The 14,487-nt window shown below is 39.0% G+C and overlaps 2 protein-coding genes across 2 annotated transcripts in view; both read right to left on the bottom strand.

Moving 5' to 3' along the window:
- The window catches only part of LOC132129177 (transmembrane protein 18-like), a 386,729-nt gene that overhangs the window by 168,722 nt on the left and 203,520 nt on the right, over positions 1-14,487 (bottom strand). The window lies entirely within an intron of this gene.
- Positions 1,773-14,487, bottom strand: part of LOC132128961 (calcium-binding and coiled-coil domain-containing protein 1-like) — a 19,088-nt gene continuing 6,373 nt past the window's right edge. The window contains exons 8-12 of the mRNA XM_059540375.1: positions 13,627-13,722; positions 12,824-12,911; positions 7,293-7,546; positions 3,077-3,168; positions 1,773-2,444 (exon numbers count right to left, since the gene is read on the bottom strand). Coding sequence (XP_059396358.1) covers positions 2,417-2,444; positions 3,077-3,168; positions 7,293-7,546; positions 12,824-12,911; positions 13,627-13,722 — 558 coding nt within the window. The 3' untranslated portion in view covers positions 1,773-2,416. The remainder of the gene's footprint in view (positions 2,445-3,076; positions 3,169-7,292; positions 7,547-12,823; positions 12,912-13,626; positions 13,723-14,487) is intronic.

A 14,487-nucleotide genomic window follows, 5' to 3' on the forward strand; every position in this document is an offset into this window, starting at 1 on the left:
TTGCAATGAATGTTTGATGCTTACCCTCCTTGTGAAGGGTGTAAATGATTGTCCTCTGGACAACTGTCAGATCAGCAGTCTTCCCCATGATTGTGTAGCCTAGAAAACCAAACTGAGAGACCATTCTGAAGGCTCAGGAAACCTGTGCAGGTGTTTTGAGTTGATTAGCTGATTGACATGTCACAATATTATAATTTGTTGAGAAAGTGAATTGGTGGGTTTTTGTTAAATGTGAGCCAAAATCATCACAATTAAAAGAACCAAAGACTTAAACTACTTCAGTCTGTGTGCATTGAATTTATTTAATATACAAGTTTCACAATTTAAGTCGAATTTCTGAAATGAACATTTCCATGACATTCTAATTTATTGAGATGCACCTGTATGTAAATTATCTTTTTTCGGTTAACTTTCCGTTTAACAATAAACAATATGAATAATATTATTGATTAAATGATGTAAAAAAAAAAAAAGTTATTTGTTAATGTTATTAATGCATTAATGGTAAAAAATTACCCAATATTTAAGAAGAGCCAATGGACACATAACAAACATTACATTATTTTATTAATGAAACCCATCCTGCACCCTGAAAAGAACGGCATAACCTAAAAACAAATTAGATAAGCAAAAAAACAGAATAACTGCACAAAAAAGCAAATAATAAATCCAATTATTTGATTGTATTGCCCTGAAATGACCTGCTATCTCTCAGACATTATTTAATCTAAAAAAATTAACAACCATTATTTAGGACTAATCTTAACATATTCCTTGCCATAAACAGGTTTCTGGCTGTAGTATGATGGGTAACAGGAATCTTTCGAGTGAAGTGTATCTCATGAAAATGAGAACCATTTTTCTCTGACATCCTGATGCTAAGATGACGCTCGAGAATACAGATTTAAACGATCATAGTAAAACCTGGTCAAGTATACAATACAAATACAGTAGACCAATGAATACAGAGTGACCACAAAAGCCTGTTTCAGTGAGGTGTAAGGGTAACATCACTTTTAAAGTCAGTACAGATTATGGCATGTTGTACAAAAGGCAAATAACATATAGGAGCTATTTAAACTTGACCCTACAGTAAATGGCAAGAACAAATCTACCAAACAAATAAGTTCTGCAAGCAGAGTGAGCCCAACCGGAATATAACTAAAACATTAAAAGAGAAAAGAAAAGAAAGTACTTTTTAATGTATGTTACCTTTTCATAATACCCCCCCCCCCCCCTTAATTATTTATCTTTTTAATATATGCATTAAAATATTCTCCCTGTGAATGTATTTAAAATGTAATCATGGTGTCTTGAAATTATGAATTTTTCCTCAGAAAATGAGCTTCAGCAAAGTTTAGACATGGCCAAATAATGTTCTCCACATGATCCACGTGACGCACCATTAAGCCATCACACATTAAATTGAACTAAACATGAGATTCTTTGAATTTTGTTAGGGAAAATTTAAAGCAGTTCAATTCATGCTTTAAAATTAAAAGTCCTTCTTGCAGTACTGCAAAAACTGTCTAATGTATCTCCAACCTCAAGAGGAACATTAAGTAATTAATCTGTCTGTTTTAGTACATATTCCACACAGAAAATAATTTTTGTAAAACGGTGTTAAACCATGATAAAGCACCAAATATACATTTAGAGGAATTAAATGTAAAGAATTCAATTAAAGTGACTAATTAAAACATAATTCCCCCAACCTCCATTGTAAAGTAGATTTCCTCCAAAGAACATCTGGTGCATATGAATGTTAAAGTGCCACTCTTTACTCTTACATCTAAAAGGATGATTGATCAGTCGCTGATGTATCCCATTACACATAATCAATCATTTACGGTAATGTGTGAACTTTCACACAATTTTTCTTCAAACAAAAAAAAGTAAAAAATACTTGTATCACAAGACCCACAAAATCAAGTGCACCCAAACTAAATCTTAGATTTAAAACCTGAAAAAATCTGTATGACATTTGTGCTTTACATTATTGCTGATGTAGATTAATGATAATCATTTATATCAGTACAAGTCTAATGACAGAACACAAGAAAATCAAGAGTGAAAAAACAACCCTAACACACACACACACACACAGAAACGAGCTTTACTTCCTCTGCCTCAAATACAACCTTTCTGTCAATCTGCTCATTAAAGACATCTTCTGCTTGTCAGTTGATATGTGTAAAATAACACGTCCGTGCAAGTTACTGTAAAACCGTGTGCGGCATAAAGAGGTCTAATAGCTTATGTATATTCTAAGTGCATACAAAGTGTAAAGCAAATTGCATATTTAAATACTCATGTCAATATAATATAAAGCGCAAATGCTTCTAAATAAAAAATTCATAACGTGTTCCACTGGTGCAAAGCAGTCCACGCAGCACTGGCCCTCGGTTCCTGCTTCTCACCACAAGGGACTCTCTGTCAGATCTCTGGATGACAACACACAAAAGAGGACAAACGTAAGTTTGGGAAGAAATGGTGCATTTATAGGTGGCAGAGGTTGAAAGAGATGGATAGAGAGAGGGAAACAGACGGAGGGGGTGGTGGAGTAGAGTTAAGGAGGAGAAAGAAAGAGGGTGAAGGAGAGAAGTAAGGGAGAAAGGGTTTTAATGATGCTGAAAATTGGCCGGTGAGCACTGTCTATCCTCTCAGTAAATCATTGCTACAGCTTCCTGTCAACTTATCTGTCCTCTTGTCCTCCTCTCACAGAACTCCCCCATCCTTTCTCTCGCTCTCTTCCTCCTCACTAATTTTATGGGGTGGTATTCAAAACTTCCATCTCCTCACCATATTTGGACTGTCACCATAAATAAAGGCCTGCATTAGTCTGTGCGAGTGTGCAAAGACAGAAAAGGAGACGGACTGTGACAGGGAGATATAAAGAGAGGCGTTCGGGAGAGAGAAGGGCCGAATGTTTTTTGCAACAGTGACATATTTACTTGTGTGGGTTGTGTTAGAGTATATGTGAAAATCTATCTGAGCCGTGTCTGCAGGTCACAGATAAAGACAATGTGACCGATGGGGTTTATAGACAGTGAATGTGTGTTTGTGCGTGCTGTACCTGAGGGTAGTGTCTCTGTTGTCAGGGAGGAGAAGAGCTGTCTCCTCTCCAGAGCTGTGCCCTCTTGACAGAGCGGCCTCGTACTCTTCCTCCTGTAAAACATATACGCAACCACATGCACATGAATAAAGGGCCTATTCACCACAAGTCTGAAGAACGAGCACAACCTGATTTTTAAAACTGCAAAGTGCAGTGAACTATTTCACATTGAGTTTGAAATATTATCTGATATCAGTTTTTTTTTTTTTTTTTATATATATACCTGAACACTACAGTTTTTTTATATCAGTCAGCGCCAAAAAAACCTTGCCAACAATTCAGAGAACTAAAAAAAATTGCCATCTGGCTCAATGCATCTTTGTGAACTCCAACACACTGAGCCTGAAATATTATTCTGCAGTATTCTGTATTATTATTTTATTTGGATAGGTTTATTCTTATTCTCTGTTGAGATTTATTTTGCTTATGTGCATGTTAAATCATTAAATTTGAATCCTAAACAAACTCAAGCAGACAGATATTATTATAGCTTAAAACATACAATAAATCAAAACTAGATGGTAAAGTTTGTGGTCAAACTTTAAGTTGGCTTGAAAAAGCCTGGCCAGAAAGTTTGGAAAAATTTAGAAAGTTTAAAAAGGAAAGTGATTAACATATTGCTAGCATTAAAAGCAAGTGACTACCATGTCATTAGCATGATTAGCAAAGTTGCTAGCATGTTGCTAGCATGATTAGCAAGTGACTAGTATGTTACTAGCATGTTTGTAGCATGATTAGCAAGTGACTACCATGTCACTAGCATGATTAGCATTTTGCTAACATGTTTCTAGTATGATTAGCATGTCGCTACCATGTTTCTATCATGATTAGAATGCGGCTAGCATGTTTCTAGTATGTTGCTAGCATGTTCCTAGCATGATTAGCATTTTGCTAGCATGTCTCTAGCATGATTAGCATGTTGCTAGCATGTTTGTAGCATGATTAGCAAGTGACTAGCATGTCACTAGCATGTTTGTAGCATGATTAGCAAGTGACTAGCATGTCGTTAGCATGTTACTATCATGTTCCTAGCATGTTGTTAGCATGTTTCTAACATGATTAGCATGTTGCTAGCATGTTTCTAGCATTTTTCTCGCATGATTAGCAAGTTACTAGCATGTCGCTAGCATGTTTGTAGCATGATTAGCATGTCGATAGCATGTTTTTAGCATGATTAGCATGTTGCTAGCATGTTTCTAGCATGATTAGCATGTTGCTAGCATTGTCGCTAACATGTTGCTAGCATGATTAGCATATTGGTAACATGTTTCTAGCATGATTAACATTTGGCTAGCATGTCTCTAGCATGATTAGCATGTTGTTAGCATGTTTCTAGCATTTTTCTCGCATGATTAACAAGTTACTAGCATGTCGCTAGCATGTTCCTAGCATGATTAGCATGTTCTTAGCATGATTAACATGTTGCTAGCATGTTCCTAGCATGATTAGCATGTTGCTAGCATGTTCCTAGCATGATAAGCATGTTGTTAGCATTGTCGCTAACATGTTGCTAGCATGATTAACATATGTCTGTAGCATGTAGCTAGCATAAGTAGCAAATGATTAGCATGCTGTTAGCATGACTAACATGTCTCTAGCATGTTGCTAGCATGATTAGCATATGTCTGTAGCATGTAGCTAGCATAAGTAGCAAATGATTAGCATGCGGTTAGCATGACTAGCATGTCTCTAGCATGTTGCTAGCATGACTAGCATGTTTTTAGCATGATTAACAAAGTGACCAGCATTTTGTTACCATGATTAGCAAGTGACTAGTATGTTGCTAGCATGACTAGCAAGTGACTAGCATGTTGCTAGCATGACTAGCATGTTTCTATGCTAATCCAGCTGGTTAGAAACCAGCTAAGACCAGCGTGACAGTGGCCAAAACTACTTTAAAACCATGTTTAAAGCATGTTTCTAACCTGATTATCAAGTTACTAACATGTTGTTAACATGTTTCTATGATAATCTAGCTAAAACCAGTTGATTCAGTAAAGAAAACCAGCTAAGGCCAGCGTGACAGTGGCCAAAACCACTTTAAACCATGTTAGAAGTATGTTTCTAGTCTTAGCAGCCAGTTACTAGCATGTTGTTAACATTTTTCTATTCTAATCCAGCTAAAACCAGTTGATTCAGTAAAGAAAACCAGCTAACACCACCTAAGGCCAGGGTGACAGTGGCCAAAACCACATTGAAACCATGTTACAAGCATGTTTCTAACCTGATTAGTGAGTAACTAGCATGTTGTTTTCATTTTTCTATACTAAACCAGCTAAAACCAGTTGATTCAGTAAAGAAAACCAGCTAAGACCACATAAGGCCAGCGTGACAGTGGCCAAAACCACTTTAAACCATGTTAGAAGTATGTTTCTAGTCTGATTAACAAGTAACTAGCATGTTATTAACATTTTTCTATACTAAACCAGCTAAAACCAGTTTATTCAGTAAAGAAAACCAGCTAAGACCACATAAGGCCAGCATGACAGTGGCCAAAACCACTTTAAAACCATGTTAAAGGCATGTTTCTAGCCTGATTAGTGAGTAACTAGCATGTTGTTAGCATGTTTCTATGCTAATCCTGCCAAAACCAGCTAAAACCAGTGGATTCAGTAAAAACCAGCTAAAACCCAGCTAAGACCAGCGTGAGAGTGGTCAAAACCACTTAAAAACCAGCTTGGGAGACTAGCCAAAACAACTGATCATCTTAGGCTGGTTTTAGCTGAATTCTCAGTAGAGAGTTTTTAAGGTTTGCTATGGTAGTAGACAGCTTAAATACATTATAAGTCTTATTTTGTAAAAGTTTGTACCCCCTCAATGAAAGTCTATGGGATTTAAGGTGTTTTTGATCGTCTGGTTTACGAAAACCATAAGCCAGATCAGTTAGAAAAGATATAGCAACCCGAGTCAGACCAGTCTGAAGGTCTGACCCGAGTTTGGTGGTTCTAACTTGAAAGCTCTAGGAGGAGATAGTGTTTAAAATTTGGCTCAGAAGAATAATAATAAGATTAAATAGTAGATCAGTAAGTTGGCTTTTTCAAGCCAACTTAATAAAAAACTGGCAGTAGTTTGTACCAGGGTAGGGTTGCACCAGCCATTCGTAAGACCTTATGTAAATTAGAACGTTAAGTCTACACTAGCGGCTTAGAAACATCCAGCTAGTTTGTAACTAAATCTATATTTGGTTGCACCAGTTGTTCGTAAGGTAAGACATAGCAAGTAGTTCTTAAGCTCTCCTTAAAGTAATGTGTAGTCGCATAATGACATTTACCCTAAATGATCCAATAGAAGCCTTCAAATACGCGATCAGAACTTATTAAATGCTGTGAATTTCAATTTATCCTTCATTCTAACTTCTTTTGCCTCATACAACAGTAAAATAAGTTTCCATAAAAAAACAATACTACTTAATCATGAATAACATTAGGTAAGCTGTGTAAATAATACCCAGAAACTGTAACTGAAACAAAAAAGGAACAATAAATTATGAAACATAAGAAATAGCATTTATTTATTTATATGCATTTAAGTCATTTGACATGCGAATCCTAACCGCATGCTTCCGTAAATATTTTGTTAAAACATAGTTAAGCTTTAACTAACTGTATCCTGTATGTATGAACGGTGCAACAGAAAAAATATTTAGCAGTGCATAAGTTGTAACTTGCATACAGCTGGTGCAACCGGCCCCGGGAGTTTAGAGAACGTTAACTTATGAAAATTCATTGCATTTAGTTATATTTCATATTTGGGGTCTCTGAGACCCCAAAAACAACAATTTTTAAGTAATATCTTTCATAAAGGATGTTGAAATTTTATCAAAAATCATTTAACACAAGATTACGGAGAGTTATAATGTATCAACCTCACTTCTCAAACAGAACATGAGCAATAAGCATTCAGATCCCCAAGAAAATCCAATTTTACTTAAATTTTGATATTCAGAGTTGATTTGGATGATTGAAAAATGTATTGGTTCGATGCCCAAGGAAAGCAAAAATCGATAAAATGGACACCTTCAATGCAATACAAGTCTCTTTGGACTAATGTGTCTGGCAAATGCATAAATTTGAATAACCAATCATTGTGCCAATTTTTCCCTAAATATTTTCTATGTAGCCACAAATATTATTTATCATTTTTGGAAATTTGGAATTTGATAATAACAAACCCTCACCGACTCAGAGCTGTGAGCATGTGTGTGAGCACTGGGCTGATGTGGAGATGAGAGGGGTGCAGGTTGGCTGATGACCACCATGTCCATGCCCGAGGGGTGTCTAGGAGAAGGTGGAGGGGTGGCCGGGAGCAGCAGGTCAGCCTGGGGCTGCTCACACAGACTATAGTGGTTCAGAGGACCAGAAGATTGGGCGTCCTGCAAAGCCTCTGGGTTCTCATCCTCAGAATCAGAAAGCAGTGGGCTTTCTGCATGACCTGAAACCAGGAATAGCAGATGAGCTTGTGTATGGCTGTCCAATTAGAGGGAAATATTGATATCTTACTTTCTGTCATGTGAGAGTTTCTATTTTGCAAAAAAAACTCATCTTGACAGTAGGCGGGTATACAGGTGCATCTATAAAAAATTGACTATCATGGAAAAGTTCTTTTATTTTTTGTAATTTAATTTTAAAAAAGCAAACTTCTATTCTAGATTCATTGCACACAAACTGATTTTTTTTGTTTTGTTTTAATTCTGATGGTTATGACTTACAGCTTAAGAAAATAAAACATTCAGTATCTCAAAAAAATCCAATAAAAAAAAAAAAGACCAATCAAAAAAGATTTACGAAACAGAAATGTTCAAGGTTTAATTATGCACTCAATACTTGGTTGGGGCTCCTTTTGCATGAATTACTGCTTTGGCTTGGCATGGAGGCGATCACCCTGTGGCACTGCTGAGTGATTATTGAAGCCCAGGTTGCTTTGATAGCGGCCTTCAGCTCCTCTGTATTGTTTGTCAGATGTTACTTATCTTCCTCTTCACAATAGCCCATAGATTTTCTGTGAGGTTCAGGTCAGGTGAGTTGGCTGGTCAATCAAGCACAGTAATATCATGGTCATCAAACCGCAGGTACTAAAGTCATGCTGCAAAATTAAATCAGCATCTCTATAAAGCTTGTCAGCAGATGGAAGCATAAAGTGCTCCAAAATCTCCTTGTACACAGCTGCATTGACTTTGGACTTGATAAAACACAATGGACCCACACAAACAGACGTCACGGCACCCCAAATCAGAAGAATCAGAATCAGAATCAGAAAGAGCTTTATTGCCAAGTATGCTTGCGCATACAAGGAATTTGTTTTAGTGACATAAGCTTCCAGTAAACAGAGACAACAACACACAGACAAAAAAAAAAAAAAAAAATTTTACAGGAGAATTACAAATTGGCAAATAAATAAGTGTATAAACAATTGTGCTATAGATGATAATGGAATAGGATTGAGTGAGATGCAGGAATGTTCTAGGATGGAGGGGTAACAAATAAATATAAGGATATTGCACATTTTTTCATAAGCATAAGTTTAAGTGGGAAACATTTAACTGTTCATGAGGTAGATTGCCTGGGGGAAGAAACTATTCTTGTGCCTTGCTGTTCTTGTATTTGCGGCTCTGAGGCGCCGGCCAGATGGCAAAAGTTCAAAGATGGGGTGACTTGGATGTGAGGGATCCAGAGTGATTTTCTGAGTCCTTTTCCTCACTCTGGATGTGTACAGTTCTTGGAGGGTGGGCAGAGGAGCACCAATAATCCTTTCAGCAGTCCGAACAGTTCTCTGTAGTCTTCTGATATCTGATTTTGTAGCTGAACCAAACCAGACAGTAATTGAAGTACACAGAACTGACTCAATGACGGCTGAGTAGAACTGTTTCAGCAGCTCCTGTGGCAGGTTAAACTTCCTCAGCTGGCGAAGGAAGTACAACCTTTGTTGGGCTTTTTTCACAATGGAGCCAATGTGATTGTCCCACTTCAGGTCCTGAGAGATGGTGGTTCCCAGGAATCTGAATGACTCCACTGCAGCCACAGTGCTGTTCATGATGGTGAGTGGGGAAAGTGCAGGGGGGTTTCTCCTAAAGTCCACAGTCATCTCCACTGTTTTGAGCGTGTTCAGCTCCAGGTTGTTAAGACTGCACCAGACAGGCAGCTGCTCAACCTCCTGTCTGTAAGCAGACTCGTCACCGTCCTGGATGAGGCCGATGACTGTAGTGTCGTCTGCAAACTTCAGGAGCTTGACAGAGGGGTCTTTAGAGGTGCAGTCGTTGGTGTACAGGGAGAAGAGCAGAGGGGAGAGAACACATCCCTGAGGGGCACCAGTGTTGGTGGAGCAGCTGTTTGACATGAATTTCCCCAGTCTCACTAACTGTTGCCTATCTGTCAGAAAGCTGGTGATCCACTGACAGATAGAGCTAGGAACAGAGAGCTGGGTCAGTTTGGTCTGGAGGGTTGTTGGGATGATGGTGTTGAAAGCCGAACTAAAGTCCACAAACAGGATCCTCACATAAGTCCCTGTTTTGTCCAGATGTTGCAGGATGAAGTGCAATGCCATGTTGATTGCATCATCCACGGACCTGTTTGCTCGGTACGCAAACTGCAGGGGGTCCAGTAAGGGTCCAGTGATGTCCTTCAGATAAGCCAGAACCAGTTTTTCAAACGACTTCATGACGACAGACGTTAGAGCCACAGGTCTGTAGTCGTTAAGTCCTGTTATCTTGGGTTTCTTTGGAATGGGGATTATGGTGGAGCGTTTGAAGCAGGAAGGCACTTCACACAACTCCAGAGATCTGTTGAAGATCTGTGAAAAGATGGGGGCCAGCTGGTCAGCACAGATTTTCAGGCAGGCTGGTGTAACGCCATCTGGGCCTGGTGCTTTTCTTCTTTTGTTTTTCTTGAAGACCTGGCGCACATCATCTACACAGATTTGAAGAGCAGGAGGTATGGAGAGGGGGATTGCAGCAGGTGTTAATGGTTGTGTAGGGAGATGGTCAGAGTGGGTGTTGGGGGTTTCAAATCTACAATAAAACTCATTCAGGTCGTTAGCAAGTCGTTGATTAGCCTCAGTGCAAGGGGATGGTGTCTTGTAGTTTGTGATGGCTCTCAGTCCTCTCCAAACTGAAGTAGAGTCGTTGGAAGTAAACTGGTCTTCCAACTTTTTAGCGTAGGTCTTTTTAGCCGCTCTAATCTCTTTGTTCAGTGTGTTCCTGGCCTGATTGTACAAGACCCTGTCCCCATTTCTGTAGGCATCCTCTTTGGCCTGACGAAGGTGTCTGAGTTTTACTGTAAACCATGGCTTATCATTGTTGAATGTTAAATAAGTCCTGGTAGGAATGCATATATCCTCACAGAAACTAATATAGGATGTTACAGTCTCTGTGAGTTCGTCCAGAAGTAAGTGATGAATAATCATCACTTACTTCTGAAACTTCAAACTGGACTTTGGATTCTGTGCCTCTCCAGTCTTCTTCCAGACTCCAAAACTAGATTTCCAAATTAAATGCTAAACTTTCATCTGAAAAGGGGACTTTGGACCACTGAGCTACAGTCCAGTTCTTTTTCTCCTTACCCCAGGTGAAATGCTTCTGTCGTTTGTCTGGTTCAGGAGTGGCTTGGTTCTAGGAATGTGACAGCTGTAGCCCTTTTCCTGAAGACGTCTGAGTGTAGGGACTCTTGATGCGCTGACTCCAACTTCAGATACAGCACTCTGTGAACAGCCAGCCCTTTCCACTTTCTGTGTCTTACCCTCCTTGTGGAGGATGTTGATTGTCTTCTGGACAACTGTCAAGTCAGTAGTCTTTCCAATAATTGTAGTTGCATGTTCTAAACTAGCCCAAGAGGTACCCAGTATTTATACTCAAAATTAATCTAATTAAGCTCAAAATGGAATATAGGCTACATACTGAGCAAGTCGTAACCATCAGAATAAAAAAAAATAAATCTTGAAATATTTCAGTTTGTGTGCAATGAATCTAGAATATAAGAAAGTTAGCTTTTTCAATTAAAAAAAAAAATTGTATTTAATTTGGTTAAGCTATTTAAATATATATATTTTATTTATTGTGTAGTCCTACTTCTTAGTATTATTTTCCTGGTTTGCATAACCAAAACTGTTGTGTAATGCTGTTGTCTACTTTTTCAGGGCAGACTTTTCACTATCAGCATAAAGTCTGGTAAACTTAGAAAGTTATACTGGCCAAAAAGTTGTTCATCTTTGCTCCTAAAATTTTTGTAACACAAACAAATCATATTGTAGCTTGCCATTTGCCACTGTGGTAAAACTTTCCATTTTTGCACAAAATATGTCAGGTGTGAGATCAGGCTGATTGGGTTAGAATGGCAGACTTGACATGTTAAAAGGAGGGTGATGCTTGAAATCATTGTTCCTCCATTGTTAACCATGGTGACCTGCAAAGAAACGCGTGCAGCCATCATTGCGTTGCATAAAAATGGCTTCACAGGCAAGGATATTGTGGCTACTAAGATTGCACCTAAATCATCAATTTATAGGATCATCAAGAACTTCAAGGAAAGAGGTTCAATTCTTGTAAAGAAGGCTTCAGGGCGTCCAAGAAAGTCCAGCAAGCGCCAGAATCGTCTCCTAAAGAGGATTCAGCTGCGGGATCGGAGTGCCACCAGTGCAGAGCTTGCTCAGGAATGGCAGCAGGCAGGTGTGAGTGCATCTGCACGCACAGTGAGGCGAAGACTTTTGGAAGATGGCCTGGTGTCAAGAAGGGCAGCAAAGAAGCCACTTCTCTCCAAAAAATACATCAGGGACAGATTGATCTTCTGCAGAAAGTATAGTGAATGGACTGCTGAGGACTGGGGCAAAGTCATATTCTCTGATGAAGCCCCTTTCCGATTGTTTGGGGCATCTGGAAAAAGGCTTGTCCGGAGAAGAAAAGGTGAGCGCTACCATCAGTCCTGTGTCATGCCAACAGTAAAGCATCCTGACACCATTCATGTGTGGGGTTGCTTCTCATCCAAGGTAGTGGGCTCACTCACAATTCTGCCCAAAAACACAGCCATGAATAAAGAATGGTACCAAAACACCCTCCAACAGCAACTTCTTCCAACAATCCAACAACAGTTTGGTGAAGAACAATGCATTTTCCAGTACGATGGAGCACCGTGCCATAAGGCAAAAGTGATAACTAAGTGGCTCGGGGACCAGAATGTTGAAATTTTGGGTCCATGGCCTGGAAACTCCCCAGATCTTAATCCCATTGAGAACTTGTGGTCAATCCTCAAGAGGCGGGTGGACAAACAAAAACCCACTAATTCTGACAAACTCCAAGAAGTGATTATGAAAGAATGGGTTGCTATAAGTCAGGATTTGGCCCAGAAGTTGATTGAGAGCATGCCCAGTCGAATTGCAGAGGTCCTGAAAAAGAAGGGCCAACACTGCAAATACTGACTCTTTGCATAAATGTGATGTAATTGTCGATAAAAGCCTTTGAAACGTATGAAGTGCTTGTAATTATATTTCAGTACATTACAGAAACAACTGAAACAAAGATCTAAAAGCAGTTTCGCAGTACAGACTGTACAGTACAGTGGTGAAGTCTTATCATTGTGCAGGGCCGTATAATGCAGTGGTGTGTGGCATTTTATGATGTGGCTGTCTGCTGACTGGAGTTCTGTGGTATTGTTGTGACAGACCCACAATAGTGTCGTTGTGTAGTGATGTATGTACAGAATTAAAGAAAGCACAGTGACTCACTGCTCTGCAGCAGCACCGTCTCACTCCATTTAGAATCACTCAGCACCTCCAGCCTTCTCTCCAGCTGACGGCTGTACTCCATCACTTCCTGCAAAAACACAGTTAACAAACCTCACAGTTAAAAATAATGTTACACTATAATGTTTAAAATACCATTCTGTCCGTCATCCTCTTCCTAAATAATGGTGTCTTAACAGGTCAGATTTCAGTAAATAGTTGGTACTTTGATTGTTAGGGTTGCAGTCTCAGACCATGCATTTCTGCCTAAAATGTCAATGATACCATAAAGGTGCCACATAATTGCATATGCATGACCAAACTCTTTGTTTATTTTCTGCAAACTCCATTCACAGCCTTACATAGGTAACACACTAACCAGATGTTCCTCCACCTAGAAAAGATAATTAAAAGATTATAGCTGACATAATGTTTCTTTACTTAATAATTCATGCAAAGACTAACAAAAATATAAGTGTCATATTTCTGCATTTAAATCCCTCAGCCTGCTCCGGTTCCAATGTAAGTGTATTTACTTTGTGGAAAATTGCTTTAAACCAGGAGCCCAGCGCTGTCAGACATTCAGAGAGCAAAACATAGAGAGAGCTTGCATCTGGTGTTTAAGACTGGTACAACAGCATTTTTCTGCTATGCCTTCAGGCTCATGTGAATGAGACTGTTTACCAAGAAACTGAGCAAACTTTGTAAACTTGTTGGATGAGCTCTGAAAATTTTTGAGATGGCTTTAATAAGAATAAGTCAGAACTGAGCACTTGAGAGTTTTGTGAGAACCGCAGAGATCTTGCCTGTATTTCTGTCTGCAGGTGCTCCTTTTCTTTCTGAGCCACCCTGAGACTGGCCTTCAGCTCCTGCAGCTCACGACGAGTCTCGCTTAGCTGAACCTGACCACACAAACACAAATTTGACATGAGTATCAGAAGCCATAACAGTACATGTCTTAAAACATTTAGATTTCATTGCAAATGTAATTCATTCCTCAATTTACATTATATAAACATGTACATGGTCTAGGTCACTAAACAAATGTAGGCAAAGCTGTGATACTACTGACCATGTTAACTCCTACTAGGGCTGTCACTTTTGAGAAAAATCTAATTCGAATGGATATCGAATATCATGCAATGTATTCGAATATCTACGAACCCCCCCCCCCCCCCCCACCCGTGCATTAAAAAAAAAATAAAAAAAACGTAGCCTAATGGAGATTCAAACACAAGTGTATCAACAGTGATGGTCAAAAACAGGACTGTCTGGATTATTATTATTTTTTTACTTAATGTTTGAAACAGCAGGTTATCAACAAGTGCCACTATGCATATCCCACAACATTAGGCTAAATGAAAAAAAGATTCAGAACAGGCACAAACAATAACGTGACAACTTAAACAGCAGCAGGAGTAAGGCATATTGCCTAGCCTAATTCATTTCTTAATATTGTTTGCAAGAAACACCAGTCTATCAACTTGATCTGGATCAAGTGCGGCTCACTTTTTATTTACAATGTTCCCCGCGATGGACAACACACGTTCGGAGCACACAGACGTGCCTGGCTACTAGCTATTATTCGCTTGATTTGGTCATGGGCCTACACTCCAATACGTCTAGAGGGCCCTCTACTGAATAAGATGGCAAAGAATAAAATAAAA

The sequence above is a fragment of the Carassius carassius genome, chromosome 46 (assembly GCF_963082965.1).
Source record: "Carassius carassius chromosome 46, fCarCar2.1, whole genome shotgun sequence".
Classification (NCBI taxonomy): Eukaryota; Metazoa; Chordata; class Actinopteri; order Cypriniformes; family Cyprinidae; genus Carassius; species Carassius carassius.